Source organism: Saimiri boliviensis, chromosome 20 (genome assembly GCF_048565385.1).
Source record: "Saimiri boliviensis isolate mSaiBol1 chromosome 20, mSaiBol1.pri, whole genome shotgun sequence".
Classification (NCBI taxonomy): domain Eukaryota; kingdom Metazoa; phylum Chordata; class Mammalia; order Primates; family Cebidae; genus Saimiri; species Saimiri boliviensis.
The window spans coordinates 35,405,088-35,425,057 of record NC_133468.1 but is presented as its reverse complement, the minus strand read 5'-3'; the positions used below and the strand labels follow the sequence as shown (position 1 = coordinate 35,425,057).

Below are 19,970 nucleotides of genomic sequence, written 5' to 3'. Positions count from 1 at the left end.
GCCCTGCTAATTTTTGTATTTTTTTTTTTTTTTTTTTTGAGATGGAGTCTTGTTCTGTCACCCAGGCACCAGGCTGGAGTGCAGTGGTGTGATCTCGGCTCACTGCAACCTCCGTCTCCTGGGTTCAAGCAATTCTACTGCCTCAGCCTCCCGAGTAGCTGGGATTACCAGGTGCCCACCACTGTACCCGGTTAATTATTGTATTTTTAGTAGAGACGGAGTTTATCATCTTGGCCAGGCTGGTCTCAAACTCCTGACCTAGTGATCCGCTTGCCTTGGCCTCCCAAAGTGCTGGGATTCAGGCGTGAGCCACCATGCCAGGCCAATTTTTGTATTTGTAGTAGAGACAGGGTTTCGCCCAGTTGGCCAGGCTGGTCTCGAACACCTGACCTCAGATGACCCTCCCACCTTAGCCTCCCAAAGTACTGGGATTACAGGCGTGAGCCACTGTGCCCGGCCTCCGCAGCCATCTTCTGTTGGAGCCACTACAAGGGGGTCTTCTCATTTGTTCCTCCCTTCTTTCTCTGATGCCTCTCTGTGAGCAGGGGCACCTTCCAGAAACTCAGACCTAGGCCTGGCTTCCCCCCGGGTACTGCCTGTTGTCCGTCCCATCTGCCCTCTGGAAATCACCCTGGCCCGGCGTCTGAGGCCTCCCACACGGGTTGGTGGGAAAAAGGAGGCGCTCCTTCCAAGGGCTTGGCAGGGCAGATGTAACCCAGGCTGGATGTTCGCCTCGCCCACCCCATGCCCGGCACCACGTGTAGGAGACACCTGCTGTGCGTGCTGAGAAACGCTGAGCGAGTCACCTCCATCCACTCTGCGTCCCCTCTAGGGACACCCCCTTATTCCTGAAACACACCCAGTTCCAGTCCAGCTCCCCACATGGCTCTCTTCTTTTGTTTGTTTTTGTTTTCCTTTTTTTCGTTTTATTCTTTTTTTTTTTAGATGAGACTGACTTTCGTTTTCTTGTTGCCTGGACTGGAGTGCAGTGGTGCAATCTCAGCTCACCGTAACCTCCACCTCCCAGGTTCAAGAGATTCTCCTGCCTCAGCCTCCCAAGTAGCTGGGATCACAGGTGTGCGCCACCACGCCCGGCTAATTTTGTATTTTTATTAGTGATGGGGTTTCGCCATGTTGATCAGGCTGGTCTCGAACTCCCGACCTCAGGTGACCCGCGTGCCTCTACCTCCCAAAGTGCTGGGATTACAGGCGTGAGCCACCGCGCCCACCCAGCTCTCGTCTTAACACTGAACCACTGCAGCCCTCTCATCTTCGTCCTCCCAAAGCCTCACTTGCTCTTCAAGCCTCAGCTTCAAGGACTCTTCCTACTTTCTGCACTTCCAGGGCCTCCTGCTTTGTTTTTTCAGAGGAACGGTCTTGCTCTGTTGCCCATGCTCAGCAGCAGTGGTGCAGTCACGGCTCACTGCAGCGTCAGACTCCTGGGCTCAAGCGATCCTCCTGCTTCAGCCTCCCGAGTAGCTGGGACCACAGGCCCACACCTCCACGCCCAGCTAATTAAAAACTCTTTAGAGAAAGGGTTGAGGCTATGTTGTTGAGGCTGGTCTCAAACTCCTGGCCTCAAATGATCCTCCTACCATGGCCTCCCAAAGCACTGGGATTCCAGGCCTGAGCCACCGTACCAGCCTGACTCTGTTTTGTGCTCCCTGGCAGCCGCCTTCCCAGTCAGGACACTCAGTTGCTTGGTCTCCCAGCCAGAAGGGCAGGGCTCAGTAAACATGTTGCCAGCAGGTACTGGGTGCCAGGCCTTGGATGCCTGCTACGCTCTTGTGACTTCTCTTATCCCTTCCTTCAGCTTCCCACCTGCCCCCAGAGTGGTCTTTCTGAGACACAGCTGGGACCCGTCACTCGGCTTATCAAGTACCCAGAGCTCTATCCAGTCATCCCAGGCTGGCTCGCACCTGTCACATCAGCACTTCGGGAGGCTGGGGCAGGAGGATGGCTTGAGCCCAGGAGTTTGAAGCCAGCCTGGGCAACACGGTGAGACCCCATTTCTATAAAAAATAAAAAATTGGCTGGGTGTGGTGGCTCTCCCCAGATACTCTGGAGGAGAGGCAGGAGGATTGCTTAAGTCCAGGACTTTGAGGCTGCAGGAAGCTATGATCGTGCCACTGCATTCCAGCTTGGGGACACAGAAAGACCCTGCCTCTGAAAAAGAAAAACTGTCCTACCCCAAAACCCTTTCCCCTCTTTTTTTTTTTTTGAGACAGAGTCTCATTTTGTCACCAAGCGCCAGGCTGGAGTGCAGTAGCACGATCTCGGCTCACCGCAACCTCCGCCTCCCGGGTTCAATTGGTTCTCCTGCCTCAGCCTCCTGAGAAGCTGGGATTACAGGCATGCGCCACTACGACCAGCTAATTTTGTATTTTTAGCAGAGATGGGGGTTTCTCCATGTTGGTCAGGCTGGTCTTGAACTCCCGACCTCAAGTGATCCCCATGCTTTGGCCAAAGTGCTGGGATTACAGATAGAAGCCACTGTGCTCGGCCTCCAAATCTCCCCGCCTTTTTTTTTTTTTTGAGATGGAGTTTCGCTCTTGTTACCCAGGCTGGAGTGCAATGGCGCGATCTCGGCTCACCGCAACCTCCGCCTCCTGGGTTCAGGCAATTCTCCTGCCTCCACCTCCTGAGTAGCTGGGATTCCAGGCACGCGCCACCATGCCCAGCTAATTTTTTTGTATTTTTAGTAGAGACGGGGTTTCACCATGTTGACCAGGATGGTCTCGATTTCTTGACCTCGTGATCCACCCGCCTCGGCCTCCCAAAGTGCTGGGATTACAGGCGTGAGCCACCGCGCCCGGCCTTTTTTTTTTTTTTAAATGAAATCTCGCACTGGGCGTGATCTCAGCTCACTGCAACCTACGCCTCCTGGGTTCAAGCAATTGTCTTACCTCAGCCTCCTGAGTAGCTGGGACTACCGGCGTGTGCCACCATGCCCAGCTAATTTTTTTGTATTTTTAGTAGAGATGGGGTTTCACCATGTTGGCCAGGATGGTCTCAATCTCCTGACCTCGTGATCTGCCTGCCTTGGCCTCCCAAAGTGCTGGGGTTACAGGCGTGAGCCACTGCGCCTGGCCCCAAACCCCTTTTTGAAGACGTCTCCCATCTAGCCACAGTGATTCCAGCGGGAGGGGCCCCTCCCTCTCTGTTTGACACTTACCATATTTAACAAAAAAAATTTTTTTTTGAGACAAGGTCTTGCTCTGTTGTCCAGGCTGGAGTGCCATGGTACAATCACAACTCACTACAACCTCAACCATCTGTACCCAAGCAATCCTCTTCCTGCCTCAGCCTCCTGAGTAGCTCAACTCCAAGTGTGTGTACCACCACGCCTGGCTAGTGTGTATGTGTGTGTGTGTGTGTGTGTGTGTGTGTGAGAGAGAGAGAGAGAGAGACAGAGTTCCGTTCCTATGTCCAGGCAAGAGTGCAATAGTGTGGTCTCAGCTCACTGCAACCTCCACCTCCCGAGTTCAAGCGATTCTCCTGCTTCAGCTTCCCAAGTAGCTGGGATTACAGGTGCCTACCAACACACCCAGCTAATTTTTGTAGTTTTAGTAGAGACGGGGTTTCACCATGTTGGCCAGGCTGGTCTTGAACTCCTGACCTCAGGTGGTCTGCCTGCCTCTGCCTCCCAAAGTGCTGCTATTACTGGCGTGAGCCACTGTGCCCGGCCTAATGTTTGTAATTTTTTTTTTTTTTTTTGAGACGGAGTTTCGCTCTTGTTGCCCAGGCTGGAGTGCAATGGCGCGATCTCGGCTCACCGCAATCTCCGCCTCCTGGGTTCAGGCAATTCTCCTGCCTCAGCCTCCTGAGTAGCTGGGATTACAGGCACGCGCCACCATGCCCAGCTAATTTTCAGTATTTTTAGTAGAGACGGGGTTTCACCATGCTGACCAGGATGGTCTTGATCTCTCGACCTCGTGATCCACCCGCCTCGGCCTCCCAAAGTGCTGGGATTACAGGCTTGAGCCACCGCGCCCGGCCTAATGTTTGTAATTTTTATACAGACAGGGTCTCCCTATGTTGCCCAGGCTGGTCTCAAACTCCTGACCTCAGGTGATCCACCCGCCTCCACCTGCCAGAGTGCTGGGATTACAGGCTCACCCCAACCTCCACCTCCCATCAGCCATTAAATATCACGTCTGGCCATATTTAAAATTTTCTAGAGAAAGGGTTCCACTATGTTGCCTAGGCTGGTCTTGAACTTCTGGCCTCAAGCAATCCTTTCACCTTGGCCTCCCAAGGCATCAGGATTACAGGCCAATGAGGTTGAACTCCTGACCCCGAGCACTCTGCCCGCCTCAACCTCCCAAAGTGCTGGGATTACAGGCATGAGCCACCGTGCCTGGCCCTGTGGCACTTTTTCTTTCTGTGGCTTTTCTTCTTGAGGTCACACGCTCCCAGGAACACAGAGGGTCTGAGGTCATCTTGGACGCTACCTCTGCTGTGATGAGGAAGGAGGGCCTCGGCAGGCCGCCTGAGCTGCGTTTCCCAACCCCGTCCCCAGTGACAGCTGCGGCCGACATCCAATAGAAAACATGAAACGGGAATCGTAAAAGGAAAGGCAACACTTTTTTTTTTTTTTCTTTTTTACTTATTTAAAAAGGCCTTGGTGGCAGGAATATAGTGTAAAAATCATTGGAAAAACTAAAAGGCATCGATACATATCCGAATATACACTTTGTACATAAATTACATTTCCTTTAGTCTTTCTGAGTGAGGTCCTGATTCAGTACTGAGGTCTAGTAATTAAGAGGTCCTGGGATCTGCACGTTCAGGCCAGCATAGTCCACCATGTACATTGGCCATTGCTAGAGAGAGGGACAAAGGGACCGGGTTAGGACTCCAGGTGACGAGGAACGAACCCAGAATGCTTAGCTCTGCTTTTGGAGGGGCTTTCTCAGAGGTTACTCATTTATTTATACTTTTTATTTTTTTGAGACAGAGTCTCACTCTTCTGCCCAGGCTGGAGTGCAGTGACGTGATCTTGGCTCACTGCAACCTCAACTGCCTGGGTTCAATCGAGTCTCCTGCCTCAGCCTCCAGAGTAGCTGGGATTATAGGCTAACTCCTGACCTCAGGTGATCCACGCCCAGTTGATTTTTCTATTTTTAGTAGAGACGGGGTTTTGCCATGTTGGCCAGGATGGTCTCAAACTCCTGACCTCAAGCAAACCACCTGCCTCGGCCTCCCAAAGTGCTAGGATTATAGGCGTGAGCCACTGAACCTGGCCTATTTATTTTTGAGACGGAGTCTTGCTCTATCGCCCAGGTTGGAGCGCAGTGGTGCGATCTCAGTTCACTATAACCTCCACCTCCTGGGTTCAAGTGATTCTCCTGCCTCAGCCTCCTGCGTAGCTGGGATTATAGGTGCCCACCACCATGCCAGGCTAATTTTTGTATTTGTAGTAGAGACAGAGTTTCACCATGTTCACCATGCTGGTCTTGAACTCCTGACCTCAAGCGATCTGCCCGCCTCGGCCTTTCAAAGTGCTGGGATTACAGGCATGAGCCACCACGCCCAGCAGGGGCTATTTATTTTGAGGTTATTGAGGCCCAGAGAGGGAATGTGGCCTGTGTGAGGTCATGTGGTTCAGCAGCGGTCCTGGAGTCCGGGCTGGAGCCGTCCCTCTGTTCCCAGCTGTGTCCCATCCTGGGGGCTCGTCATGTGGCCCGGAGAATGGGGTCAGAGGGAGCTGAGGACTGGCTTAGCACAGGCATTCACTCCCATGAACTCAGCCTACACTCCAAAGAAGCTGTCCTGTCTCTCTGGGGGGCCTGTTAGAGCTAGGGACCTTCTGTGGACACTCATAAGCCTGGGTGGGGCTACAGGTGAAGCCTGAACTTTTGGGTTCTTCAGGAAGGGGTTCAAGAGAGACAAGGTCAAAGGATAACAAATTCGAAAATCATTTTCTTTTCTTGTTTTTGAAACGGAGTCTCGCTCTATCACCCAGGCTGGAGTGCAGTGGCGCAATCTTGGCTCACTGCAACCTCCTCCTCCAGATTCAAGTGATTCCCCTGCCTCAGCCTCATGATCAGCTGGGACTACAGGCACCTGCCACCACTCCTGGCTACTTTTTGTATTTTTTTTTTTTCAAGTTTACAGCTTGTTGTATTTTAATGTATACTCAAGCTACAAGATTACATAAAAATATGGAACGCTTCACGAATTTGCGTGTCATCCTTGCGCAGGGGCCATGCTAATCTTCTCTGTATCGTTCCAATTTTAGTATATGTGCTGCCGAAGCGAGCACTACTTTTTGTATTTTTAATAGAGATGGGGTTTCACCATATTGACCAGGCTGGTCTTGAACTCCTAACCTCGTGGCCCACCTGCCTCAGCCTCCCAAAGTGCTGGGATTACAGGCGGAAGCCACTGCGCCTGGCTTTTTTTTTTTCTTTCTTTGAGACATAGTCTTGCTCTGTTGCCAGGCTAGAGTGCAGTGGCATGGCCTCAGCTCACTGCAACGTCTGAGTCCTGGGTTCAAGCAATTCTTCTGCCTCAGCCTCCTGAGTAGCTGGGACTACAGGTGTACGCCACCATGCCCAGTTAATTGTTGTATGTTTAGTAGAGACGGGGTTTCACCATGTTAGCCAGGATGGTCTCAATCTCTTGACCTCATGATCCATTCGCCTCGGCCTCCCAAAGTGCTGGGTGGGATTACAGGCATGAGCCACCACACCCGGCAAAAATCATTTTCAAATATATTCAACTATTGTCCCCATTTGGACTGTGGATTTCTTTTATTTATTTATTTATTATTTATTTATTTATAAGATGGGGTTTCACCATGATGGCCAGGCTGGTCTTGAACTCCTGACCTCAGGTGATCCACCCACCTCGGCCTCCTAAAGTGCTAGGATTACAGGCGTGAGCCACTGCGCCCGGCCTGGACTATGGATTTCAAAGCTAACTTTTTTTTTTGAGACAGAGTCTCTCTCTGTCGCCCAGGCTGGGGTGCGGTGGCGCAATCACAGATCACTGCAGCCTCAATCCCCCCAGGTTCAAGCGATCCTCCTGCCTCAGCCTCCCAAGTAGCTGGGACCACAGGCATGTGACACCACGCCTGGACAACTTTTTATTTTTATTTTTAATAGAGACAGGGGTCTTGCTATGTTGCCCAGGCTGGTCTCAGACTCCTGGGGTCAAGCAATCCTCCCATCTTTGCCTCCCAAAGTACTGGGATTACAGGTGTGAGCCACCACACCCAACCCTCAAAGGTGGTATTTTGGAATCAGAAATCTCCAGTGTTCGCCCGTTTTCCCCTCAGGCAGGAGAGATCAAACCCAGCGTTGTGACAGGACAGATGGAGCTTTGGAGGTGAATTCTCCACCCAACAGGGAGCAGCAGGGGGGCCACGGGTCAGTCCATCCCCCCTCTGACTCTGTTGTTCTATCTGCACCTGGCGGGTAACACCCACACCTCGAAGGGTTGTGGTAAAGCTCCCAGCCCACAATGTGCCCACAGAGATGAGCCTAACCTCCCACCCCTCTGGGAATCTGATGTTCCTTTTGTTTTTTTTTTGAGGCGGAGTCACACTCTGTCATTCAGGCTGGAGTGCAGTGGTGCAATGTTGGCTCACCGCAACCTCCGCCTCCCAGAGTCAAGCGATTCTCCTACCTCAGCCTCCCTAGTAGCTGGGATTACAGGCATGTGCCACCACGCCTGGCTAATCTTTGTATTTTCAGTAGAGATGGGGTTTCACCATCTTGGACAGGCTGGTCTTGAACTCCTGACCTCAGGTGACCCACCCACCTCGGCCTCCCAAAGTGCTGGGATTACAGGCGGGAGCCACCGCGCCCGGCCGCTGACATTCCTTTCCATGCCTCCGGCTCTGGCGCTGCTGAAGTTGGTGGGAAGGTCCCTTCCTGGACCTCGGCTGGCCCACCTGCCCGGGGGGATGTGCAGTCCTGCCTGGGTGCCTGTGAGTACCCCGTGAGAAGGTCGGGCTACCTTGTGGGTGGGACAGGTGGATGCATCTATAACCCCCAAGGCTGGAAGGCCCCCCCTCAAAGCCCAGCGTCTCCCCATCCCCTGGGCCCACATCCCAGCGTAGGTGGCCCTGCCCGGGGGAGGGGTGGGGGCCACAGAGAAGAGTGCTGGAGTCCGGATCTGTGCAACTTTACCACGAGTGAGATCTGGTTGGTCGATGCCACCGAATCCGGGTTAGAGGATGAGGAAGAGGAAGACGAGGAGGAAGAGGAGACAGAATTTCCTTCCGAGACCCGCTTTCTCTTGCGCTTGGGAATGCTGCTGTCTTTGGCTGGAAGGAGAGGACAAGGCGTTGACGCTGGGATCGGGGGGCCTGTCTCGGCCTCCTGAGCTCCCTGGGGAAGTTTTCTGTCTTGAGGTGTCAAGTCCCCCCTTTCAGGACTTCAGGATTCTCATCCCCGGGGGGTCAGGGCCCACTCTCCCGGCCTGCCTGCTTTTGCTAACACCACCTCCTCCTCCCCAGCAGGCTGGCCTCAGGCCTCAGGTCCTCGCCCCCCACTTTTTTTTTTTGGAGACAAAGTCTCGCTCTGTCACCCAGGCGGGAGTGCAGTGGCGTGATGTCAGCTCACTGCACCCTCCACCTTCTGGGTTCAAGCGATTCTCCTGCTTCGGCTTCCCGGCTAGCTGGGACTACAGGTGTCCGCCACCACGCATGGCTAATTATTTTTGTATTTTTAGTAGAGACAGGGTTTCACCATGTTGGCCAAGATGGTTTGATCTCTTGATCTCATGATCCGCCCACCTCGGCCTCCCAAACTGCTGGGATTACAGGTGTGAGCCACTGCGCCCGGCCTGTTTGGAGTCTTGCCGTTACCCAGGCTGGAGTGCTGCGACACGATCTTGGCTCATTGCAACCTCTGCCTCCTGGATTCAAGCGATTCTCGTGCCTTAGCCTCCCGAGTAGCTGGGATTACAGGCATCTGCCACCGTGCCCGGCTAATTTTTTTTTTTTTTTTTTTGAGATGCAGTCATGGTCTGCTGCCAGGCTGGAGTGCAGTGGCACGATCTCAGCTCAGGGCAACCTCCACCTCCTGGGTTCAAGCGATTCTCCTGCCTCAGCCTCCCGAGTAGCTGGGACCACAGGTGTGTGCCACTATGGCCGGCTAATTTTTTGTATTTTAGTAGAGATGGGTTTCACCACGTTAGCCAGGATGGTCTTGATCTCCTGACCTCGTGATCCGCCTGCCTTGGCCTCCCAAAGTGCTGGGATTACAGGTATAAGCCACTGTGCCGGCCAATTTATTTGTATTTTACTAGAGATAGGGTTTCACCCTGTGGGCCAGACAGGTTTTGAACTCTTGACCTCAAGTGATCTGTCCACCTCGGCCTCCCAAAGTGCTGGGATTACGGGCACAAGCATCTGGCCTGGATTGTTTTTTTAGGGTCTCACTCTGTTGTCCAGGCTGGAGTGCAGTGACACAGTCATAGCTCATTGTAGCCTCCAAGTCCTGGGCCCAAGCCCTCCTCCCACCTCAGGCTCCCGACTAGTGACGATAGGTGCGCACCACCATGCCTGGCTCACTTTTTGTATTTTGTATCATCGTGTTGCCCAGGCTGGTCTCAAAACTCCCAGCCTCAAGCAGTCCTCCTGCGTCAGCTTCCCCAAATGCTTAGATCATAGGCACGAGCCGCCGTGCCTATAATGACTCGCATTCTCAGTTTCTGAGGATTTGCTGGGTGCTGGGCACTGTGTTAGATTCTTTGCATGTTATCTCCTGAGATCCTCCCAGCAGGCTCTGGATGCTGGATCTCCCCAGACGCTAGTCACATTTCACACAGGAGCACCTGAAGGCTCAGGGCTGTTAAGGGACTTTTTCCAAGGCCCAAATCTGCATGGCTCTAGAGGCCACGTTCTTCCCTGGGCTCTTTAAGACAGGGAGGGGATGTGGGGCCCAGGAGGGGCCTTGGGAGTTCTGGGGAGGCTGGGACTGCAGGCTGGGTGGTTCAGGGAGGGTATAAAGTGGACCTGGAACTGGAGGTGATGGCTCCCACCAGTAATCCCAGCACTATGGGAGACTGAGGTCGGTAGATTGCCTGAGGTCAGGAGTTCGAGACTAGCCTGGACAACATGGAGACACCCCATCTCTACTAAAAAATACAAAAAAATTGTACTGCTCTGGTTATCACCTATGTATGGTGGCCCTCAGTAGAGCATGCACAGGCGCGAGTAGACAGGCAGTGCCCCAGCGAGAGAAACTCTGGTTTAGAAGCCGAAGTCCCAAGTTCAAATTGCACTGTGGCCACTTCACTATTACCACTGTGTGATTTTGGGAAAACTGATGAACCTCTCTAAGTCAAGTGGGGAAAATGGTGTGACGTGAGACTCAAAACACACCGCATGCATAAAAGAACCCAGCGGCAAGCCCAGCATGGAGCAGGGCTTGGCAGGTGTTCCGCGGTGGCTGAATTGACTCGAGGTGAAGACGGAAGAGTTACATAACAAAGATTTGCAAGCGCGTGCTCCGTGAGCAGCAGGTCCTGACTGGATAGGTTACTGCGTGGAAACCTCGCCCAATAAAGAAGGGCCTTTTATTATTATTATTTTTTTAAGACAGAGTCTCTCACTCTGTCACCGAGGCTGGAGTGCAGTGGCACGATCTTGGCTCCTGCAGCTTCTGCCTCCTGGGTTCAAGTGATTCTCTTGCCTCAGCCTCCTGAGTAGCTGAGATTACAGGCTCCACCATGCCTGGCTAAGTTTTTTTTTGTTTGTTTGTTTTAAGTAGAGATGGGGTTTCATCATATTGGCCAGGCTGGTCTTGAACTCCCGACCTCGTGATCCGCCCACCTCAGCCTCCCAAAGCGCTAAGATTACAGCTATGAGCCACCTCGCCTGGCCAGGAAGGGTGATCCTCCTGCATCAGCCTCCCGAGGAGCTGGGGCTACAGCTGCACGGCTAAATTTGTAGAGATGGGGGTCTCTCTATGTTGCCCACTCTGGTCTTGAACTCATGGGCTCCAATGATTCTCCTGCCTCAACCTCCCCAAGTGCTGGGATTACAGGGGTGAGCCACTGGACCCAGCCCACCAGAAGGGTCTTAATGACTTAGAGTAAGGGCAGGCCGGGTCCGTGGAGCAAGTGTCTCTCCAACTGGTGTAGAGACATCAGAAACTGAGGTCTGTGATGTGACACAGAGACCCTGGGAAAGAGAAAACCCTGGAGGCAGGGGGAGCCCAGGCTATGAGCCAGACAGGGATTTTTGTGGGAGATTCCACATGAAAAAGAAGTAAGAGGTGCTGGCTGCACCACCTTCTGTCTCAGACTGGTCCATGGGGTGCAGCCATCCTGGAGACACCATGAGAGATGGCACACTGGAGGGAACAGTGGATATGGGTGACAGCATCCACCCTCTGGGCATCCGTCCCAAATCCTTCTGAGGCCTTCATGTGGCCTTCTGCATCTCTGCCTGTTTTTTTTTTTTTTTTTGAGACAGAGTCTGGCTCTGTTACCCAGGCTGGAGTTCAGTGGCGTGATCTCGGCTCACTGCAACCACCGCCTCCCGGGTTCAAGCGATTCTCCTGCCTCAGCCTCCTGAGTAGCTGAGATTGTAGGTGTCCACCACCATGCCCTGCAAATTTTTATTTTTATTTTTATTTTTAGTAGAGACAGGGTCTCAGCATGTTGGCTAGGCTGGTCTCGAACTCCTGACCACAGGTGATCTGCCTGTCTCGGCCTCCCAAAGTGCTGGGATGACAGGCGTGAGCTGTACCCCGGCTTCGTCTCTGCCTTTGACCTGAGAGCAAAGCAAGTCACCTCGAGCTCTGTGTAGACAGTGCCATGTGTGACCCTGTTTTGTTTTTGGAGGCAGGGTCTCACTCTGTCACCTGGGCTGGAACGCAGTGGCACAGTCACAGCTCACTGCAGCCTCCACCTTCGGGCCTCAGGCGCTCCTCTTGCCTCATCCTCTTGAGTAGCTTGGACAACAGGTACACACCTCCGTGCCTGGCTAATTTTTCAATTTTTCGTAGAGACGGGGGTCTCACTATATGGCCCAGGCTTGTGATAAGCTCTTGATGGAAGGAGGTGCTTCTGGCTGGGCTGTGCCACCCCAGGCTGTGGAGTGCCAGGTGAACCAGGACAGGAGTCAGGGCCTTGGGGCTCAGGCCAGGCTGTGGCGTGGCCTTGCTGAATTCTATCCCTCTCCCTGCTGAACAGCTAGACTGGGCCCTCTGGTCCACGCTGGTCCACGGTTCAGATGGGTGGTCCTGACCACGGGGCCTACACATCGTCTGACTCACTATGTGGCCTCGGCAAGTCCTCAGCCATCTCTGGGCCTCAGCTTCCCAGCCGTGCAATGAGGTGGGGTAAGATTAGGTCAGTACTTTTTCTTTCTTCTTTTTGTTTCTTAGGAGATGGGGTCTCGGCCAGGCATGGTGGCTCACGCCTGTAATCCCAGCACTTTGGGATGCTAGGGTGGGAGATCACCTGAGGTCAGGAGTCTGAGGTCAGCCTGGCCAACGTGGTGAAACCCCGTCTCTACTAAAAATACAAAAATTAGCTGGCATGGTGGTGCACACCTGAAGTCCCAGCTACTCAGGAGGCTGAGGCAGGAGAATCACTTGAACCCAGGAGGCGGAGCTTGAGGTGAGCCAAGATTGTGCCACTGCACTCCAGCCTGAGCCACAGAGTGAGACTCTGTCTGGGGAAAAAAAAAAAAAAAAAAAGAGAGATGGGGTCTCATTTTGTCATCCAAGCAGGGGTACAGCGGCATAATCATAGCTCACTGCAGCCTCTGCCTCCTGGGCTCAAGTGATCCTCCTGCCTCAGCCTCCTGTGTAGCTGGGACTACAAGTGCCCACCACTACCATGTCTGGCTAATTTTTAGAAAAAGCTTTTTGGTCTATGGCCATACCACCCTAAACACACCCGGTCTTGTCTGATTGCACAAGCTAAGCAGGGTTGGGCCTGGTTAATACTTGGATGGGAGAAAAAACCTTTTGCAGAGATAAGGTCTCCCTATGTTGCCCAGGTTGGTCTCAGACTCCTGGACTCAAGCAATCCTCCCACTTAGGCCTCCCAAACTGCTGGGATTAGAGGTGTGAGCCACCACACCTGGCCAATCAATGTGTCTTTTTCTTTTTGAGGCAGAGTCTTGTTCTGTCACCCAGCCTGGAGTGCAGTGGTTCAATCTCAACTCACTGCAACCTCTGCCTCCTGGGCTGAAGTGATTCTCCCACCTCAGCCTCCCAAGTAGCTGGGACTACAGGCGTGCACCTCCATGCCCAGCTAAGTTTTCTATTTTTAGTTGAGACGGGTTTCACTATGTTGTCCAGTCTGGTCTCAAACTCCTGATCTCAAGTGATCTGCCTGCCTCGGCCTCTCAAAGGGATGGGATTACAGGCATGAGCCACGACACCCAGCCCAATCAGTGTTTCTTTTTTCTTTTTTTTGAGATGGAGTTTCATTCTTGTTGCTCAGGCTGGAGTACAATGGTGCAATCTCAGCTCACCACAACCTCTGCCTCCTGCGTTCAAGCGATTCTCCTGCCTCGGCCTCCCGAGTAGCTGGGATTACAGGCACGTGCCACCATGCCTGGCTAGTTTTGTATTTTTATTAGAGACAGGTTTTCTTCATGTTGATCAGGCTGGTCTCAAACTCCCGAACTCAGGTGATCCGCCCGCCTCAGCTTCCCAAAGTGTTGGGATTACAGGCGTGAGCCACTGCACCCAGCCCTGATCAGTGTTTCTCAATTGGGTGCACATCATAGTCACCCAGGAGTCCTTTCTCCCAAGTCCCATCACACACCTTAATCAGAACCATCATGCCAAGCGGCCCCCCCAGGTGCCTGATGAAAGGTTCTGTATGCCCTGCAGATGCAGCCAGAATGGAGGGGCTCCAGCCAGTCTCTGGCAGTCTTGCCTGCCTCACCCCTGGCGGTCACACGTTACCCCTCCGTTACCCAGGAAGCCCTCATGATCTCTAGCTGACCTCATATACTCATTTCTGCTATGGTAGAGCCCCCCCACTCCACAGGGCACCTGCAGGTTTTCAGGGGCCTCTTGGGGATGCCTGGCCCCGTTCACGGAGACCTCAGGCTCCCTGGGGAGGCAGCAGGGTGGAGAAGGGCTATATTTTCTCAAGTTAGTCAGCCATCTATTGTATGCGCACCTAGACCACATCTATCTCTGCCTTTAAACAAATTTTTTACTTAAAATGTTTTTTTTAGAGACAGGGTCTTGCTTCGTTGCCCAGGCTGGAGTGCAGTGCAATCATCGCTCACTGCAGCTCCAACTCCTGGTGTCTCTGCCTTTTTCTTTTTCTTTTATTTTTTGAGACGGAGTCTTGCTCTGTTGCCCAGGCTGGTGTGCAGGGGCACAACCTTGGCTCACTGCAACCTTTGCCTCCCGGGGATTCTCCTGCCTCAGCCTCCCAAGTAGCTGGGATTACAGGTGCCCACCACCACATCCAGCTAATTTTTGTATTTTTATTTATTTATTTATTTAAAGATGGGGTTTCACCATATTGGTCAGGCTGGTCTCGAACTCCTGACCTCAGGTGATCTGCCCACCTCAGCCTCCCAAAGTGCTGGGATTACAGGCGTGAGCCACCGCACCTGGCTTTAATTTTTTTTTTTTTTTTTTTTTTTTGAGACAGAGTTTCGCTCTTGCTACCCAGGCTGGAGTGCAATGGCGCGATCTCGGCTCACCGTAACCTCTGCCTCCTGAGTTCAGGCAATTCTCCTGCCTCAGCCTCCTGAGTAGCTCGGATTACAGGCACGTGCCACCATGCCCAGCTAATTTTTTGTATTTTTAGTAGAGACGGGGTTTCACCATGTTGACCAGGATGGTCTTGATCTCTTGACCTCGTGATCCACCCGCCTTGGCCTCCCAAAGTGCTGGGATTACAGGCTTGAGCCACCGTGCCCGGCTGCAATTTTTGTATTTTTATTAGAGAGAGGGTTTCACTATGTTGGTCAGGCTGGTCTCGAACTGACCTCGTGATCTGCCTGCCTTGACCTCCCAAAGTGCTGGGATACAGGTGTGAGCCACCGGGCCTGGCTCTGCCTTTTCGAAAGGAACAGTCTCTAGTCCCCACGGGGCAAAAGGGTGGCTTCATCAGCCACTGACTCACCTGGCACCTTGGCATCATTGCAGCCATCTGCAAAGGGTCTGAAAAAGAAAGAAATGAGGTGGCAGTTAGAAAATGAGTTATTTATTTTTTTTTTTTGAGATAGAATCTAGCTCTGTTGACCAGGCCAGAGTGCAGTGGTGCAATCTCAGCTCACTGCAGCCTCCACCTCCTGGGTTCGAGTGAGGCTGTGCCTGAGCCTCTTGAGTAGCTGGGACTACAGATGTGTACCACCACACCCAGCTAATTTTTGCATTTTTAGTAGAGATGGTGTTTCACCACACTGGCCAGGCTGGTCTCGAACCCCTGACCTCAGGTGATCTGCCCATCTCCGCCTCCCAAAGTGCTGGGTTTACAGGCGTGAGCCACTGCGTTGGGCTGTTTTTTCCTCCTTGTCACCTGCTCCCTGAGATATGATGCTGCTGCCGCTACAGCTGGGGAGCCTGGTAAGACCCAAATAAAAATGGGGAGCACACCCTCCCAACAGCATCCCCCACGTCGGCCTTGGACGATGGGTCTGGGCCAGAAAATCCTTCCTCTGGGTCTGCAGTCCTCCTCTATAAAGTGAGGGTGCATGCCGGGCGCGGTGGCTCACGCCTGTAATCCCAGCACTTTGGGAGGCCGAGGCGGGTGGATCACAAGGTCAAGAGATCGAGACCATCCTGGTCAACATGGTGAAACCCCGTCTCTACTAAAAATAAAAAAATTAGCTGGGCATGGTGGCACCTGCCTGTAGTCCCAGCTACTTGGGAGGCTGAGGCAGGAGAACTGCTTGAACCCAGGAGGCGGAGGTTGCGGTGAGCCCAGATCGTGCCATTGCACTCCAGCCTGGGTAACAAGAGTGAAACTCCGTCTCAAAAAAAAAAAAAGCAAGGGTGCTGTCTGACCAAGTGATCAGAAATGTATGTCTCGATGTGTGCAAGTGGATATTCATCACAGCACATGACTGTTATTTGTTTTGTGTTTGTTTATTTTGAGAGCGAGTCTTGCTTTGTCACCCAGGCTGGAGTGCAGTGGTGCGATCTTGGCTCACTGCAGCCTCCGCCTCCTGGTTCAAGTGATTTTCCCACCTCAGCCTCCTGAGTAGCTAGGACTACAGGCATGTGCCACTACGCCCAGGTAACTTTTGTATTTTTAGTAGAGATGATGTTTCTTGGCCAGGATGGTCTCGATCTCCTGACCTTGACTTCCCAAAGTGCTAGGATTACAGGCGTGAGTATAAATATTTATATTTAAACATTAACATTTAAATATAAACATATTTATAAATAAAACCTTATAAATATAAACATTTATATTTAAATATGTTAAAATAAGAACTGTATAGTCAGAAAAAGTCAAATTTAATTAAAACGTGTTTTGTTTTTGTTTTTTCCCCCAGAGAAAAAATTTAATACCTAAAAAAAAACCTTTAAAAATGGCCAGGCACATGGGCTCAAGCCTGTAATCCCAGCACTTTGGGAGGCTGAGCCAGGCGGATCACCTGAGGTCGGGAGTTCGAGACCAGCCTGGCCACCATGGAGAAACACTGTCTCTACTAAAAATACAAAATTAGCCAGGTGTGGTGGTGCGTGCCTGTAATTCCAGCTACTCTGGAGGCTGAGGCACGAGAACCGCTTGAACCTGGGAGGCAGAGGTTGCGGTGAGCCGAGACCACGTCATTGTACTCCATCCTGGTGACAGAGCAAGACTCTGCCTCAAAAAAAAAAAAATTAAAAATAAGTAAATGTCCATGAGTGCTGAAGCTGTATGTTTCAGGAGAAAGAGGCAGGAAATATCATAGTAACATCTGGATCTGGATTCCAGCTGACCCACCATGACCTTGACTTTCGCCCTCCCCATGGCCTCACCCTCTCTGTTCCCATTCCACAGCCTGGGCACTCACTGGAGCTGGTTGATGATGACCATGCGGACGTGCTCTCGGGCCTTGAGGATCTTCTCCAGCCGGTGGATGTCATAGGTGTTGGGGTTCCGGAAGGGGATATCGTCAGGCAGGCCTGTGACCTCCACGGCATCTGGGCTGTCCCGGATCAGTTTATAAGGGACCAGCACCGGCCGGTTCAGGCCTAAGGCCTCTCCTAGAGGACAAAGGAAGTCACAGTGAGAAAAGATGTCTCTTGTCAAAGGCAAAGCCATCTAAGGAATGGGCTGGAGTCTGGTCTGCCTCAGCCCAGCAGCCATCACACCTAGAGAGTTTAAAAATGAGGGGATTGGTCGGGCGTGGTGGCTCACGCCTGTAATCCAAGCACTTTGGAGGCCAAGGCAGGTGGATCGCCTGAGGTCGGGAGTTCAAGACCAGCCTGACCAATATGGTGAAACCCTGTCTTAAAATAAATAAATAAATAAATAAAAATGAGGGGATCGAGACCATTCTGGCCAACATGGTGAAACCCTGTCTCTACTAAACATACAAAAATTAGCCAGGCGCGGTGGCGCGTGCCTGTAGTCCTAGCTACTCAGGAGGCTGAGACGGGAGAATTGCTTAAACCCGGAAGGCGGAGACTGCACCACTGCACTCTAGCCTGGCAAAAGAGTTAGATTCTGTCTCAAAAAAACAAAACAAAACAGAAACAAAAATCAAGACACATAGGCTGGGTGCAGTGGCTCACACCTGTAATCCCAACACTTTGGGAGGCTAAGGTGGCAGGATCACTTGATCAAGACCAGCCTGGGCAACATGGTGAAATCTTGTCTCTACTAAACATAGAAAAATGAGGCCAGGCGCGGTGGCTCACGCCCGTAATCCCAGCACTTTGGGAGGCCAAGGCAGGTGGATCACGAGGTCAGAAATCAAGAAACATGCTGGTGAACATGGTAAAACCCTGTCTCTGCTAACAATACAAAAAAATTAGCCAGGCATGGTGGTGCATGCCTGTAGTCCCAGCTACTCGGGAGGCTGAGGCAGGAGAATTGCTTGAACTTGGGAGGTGGAGGCTGCGGTGAGCTGAGATCGCGTCACTGCATCACACAGCCTGTTGGTGGAGCAAGACTCCATCTCCAAAAAAAGAAAAAAAGAAAAAGCTGGAAGTGGTGGCACACACTTGTAGTCACAGCTACTTGGGAGGCTGAGGCAGAAGGATCACCTAAGCCCAGGAGGTGGAGGTTGCAGTGAGCAGAGATTGAGCCACTGTACTACAGTCTGGGCAACAGAGTGAGACCCTGCTTTAAACAAAAAAAAAAAAAAAAAAAAAAAGAAAAGAAAGAAAGGAAATCAACACACACACGCACCGTGGGGCTGGGGCAGAGCAGCCATGTCCCCAGGGAGCAGGCAGGCCAGCTTGAAGGCAAGGCTGGCTGCAGAGGGACCCCCCTCCCCGAACCCCCGCCACAGAAGGCTTGGTGCACCGGCCCCGCCCACAGGCACTGACCGTATTTCTCGTTGAAGAGTTCTTTCACCTGCTCCCGCAGGATCACCTTCTCCCCGAGTCTGTTAGCATCATCTTCATCTGTAAGAAGACAAAGGGGCATGACAGTTGGCACTGGCTTGGCCACCAGACCAGCTGCTTCTCCCACCAGGTGTCCCTGATCTGCCAAAACATTCTCTCCAGGCCCTGCCTACTCCCATGCCGTTTTTTCTTTTCTTTTTTGACAGAGTCTTGCTCTGTTGCCCAGGCTGGAGTGCAGTGGCATGATCTAGGCTCACTGCAACTTCTGCCCGCTAAGTTCAAGTGATTCTCCTGCCTCAGTCTCCCAAGTAGCTGGGATCACAGGCACGCGCCATCACACCCAGCCAATCTGTGTATTTTTAGCAGAAACGGGGTTGCACTACGTTGGCCAGACTGGTCTCAAACTCCTGGGCTCAGGTGATCCCCCGGCCTCGGCCTCTCAAAGTGCCGGGATTCCAGGCATGAGCCACTGTGCCCAGCTGCCTCAGTTGTCGGTCTATCCATCCATCCTTTTCTCTTTTCTCGAGACACAGTCTTGCTTTGTCACCCAGGCTGGAATGCAGTGGTGCGATCACAGATAGCTCACTGTAGCCTCCAACTCCCAGGCTCAAGTGATCCTCCTGCCTCAGCCTCCTGAGTAGCTGGGAGTACAGATGCGTGCTGCCATGCCTGACTAATTTTTAAAATTTTTGGTAGAGATGGAGTCTCGCTATGCTGCCCAGGCTGATCTTGAACTCCTGGCCTCAAGCGATCCTCTTGCCTTGACCTCCCAAGGCGCAGAAATTACAGGTGTGAGCCATGGTGGCCAGCCTTTCCCACATTTTCTTATCAGTGTCCCCAGCACAGGCCCTGTGTGGGGCATAAAACAGCCTAGAGAAGGGGCAGGGCTGCTCCCCTGAGGGACTCCCAGCCAGAGGGGGTATCACCTGGTCATCAAAGTACAATAGGACACATTTAGGAGACAAGGGACATGAATCACGATGCCCACCCTGTCTGAGCAAGTCTGGGGAGACCTCCTGCCGGAGAGCAGGAAGTTTAAGTGGGCTCTCAGGGACCCACACGGTGGCTCACGCCTGTAATCCCAGCACTTCTGGAGGCTGAGGTGGTGCATCACTTGAGGTCAGGAGTTCGAGACCAGCTTGGCCAACATGACGAAACCCCGTCTCTACTAAAAATACAAAAAAAATTAGCCAGGCATGGTGGCAGGCGCCTGTAATCCCAGCTACTCGGGAGGCTGAGACAGGAGAATTGCCTGAACCCAGGACGCGGAGGTTGTGGTGAGCTGAGGTTGCACCACTGCACTCCAGCCTGAGTGACAAGAGCGAAACTCTGTCTCAAAAGTAAATAAATAATAAAAAAATAAAGGTCCTGTGTCTGTGTCCTGGAGTGGCTGAAGTTCGGGGTAGTTGAGCAGAGATGACTGGTGGTCCTAGCAGGGTCCGCGCGCAGAGGCCGGTGTGGCTGCGCTGACCTGCTGGAAATCCCCCGCCTCTGTGCGTGGGAAACAGACCG

General features: G+C 52.5%; 1 protein-coding gene and 1 non-coding gene across 6 annotated transcripts in view; both read right to left on the bottom strand.

The window, feature by feature from the left end:
* Positions 1-92: 92 nt before the first annotated feature.
* Positions 93-19,970, bottom strand: part of GTF2IRD1 (GTF2I repeat domain containing 1) — a 148,512-nt gene continuing 128,634 nt past the window's right edge. For 2 of the 5 annotated variants that reach the window (XM_039460560.2, XM_074390460.1), the window contains exons 23-26: positions 18,441-18,518; positions 16,958-17,150; positions 15,076-15,113; positions 6,978-8,278 (exon numbers count right to left, since the gene is read on the bottom strand). In XM_039460560.2, the coding sequence (XP_039316494.1) occupies positions 8,025-8,278; positions 15,076-15,113; positions 16,958-17,150; positions 18,441-18,518 (563 nt within the window). In that variant the 3' untranslated portion in view covers positions 6,978-8,024. Of the gene's footprint in view, positions 4,827-6,977; positions 8,279-15,075; positions 15,114-16,957; positions 17,151-18,439; positions 18,519-19,970 lie in introns of those variants that run through there. The other 3 variants (XM_039460562.2, XM_039460561.2, XR_012515309.1) reach the window with 3 other exon arrangements.
* Positions 6,162-6,268, bottom strand: LOC120360473 (U6 spliceosomal RNA). Its single transcript, XR_005576962.1, has one exon. It is a non-coding gene; the product is annotated as a U6 spliceosomal RNA (small nuclear RNA).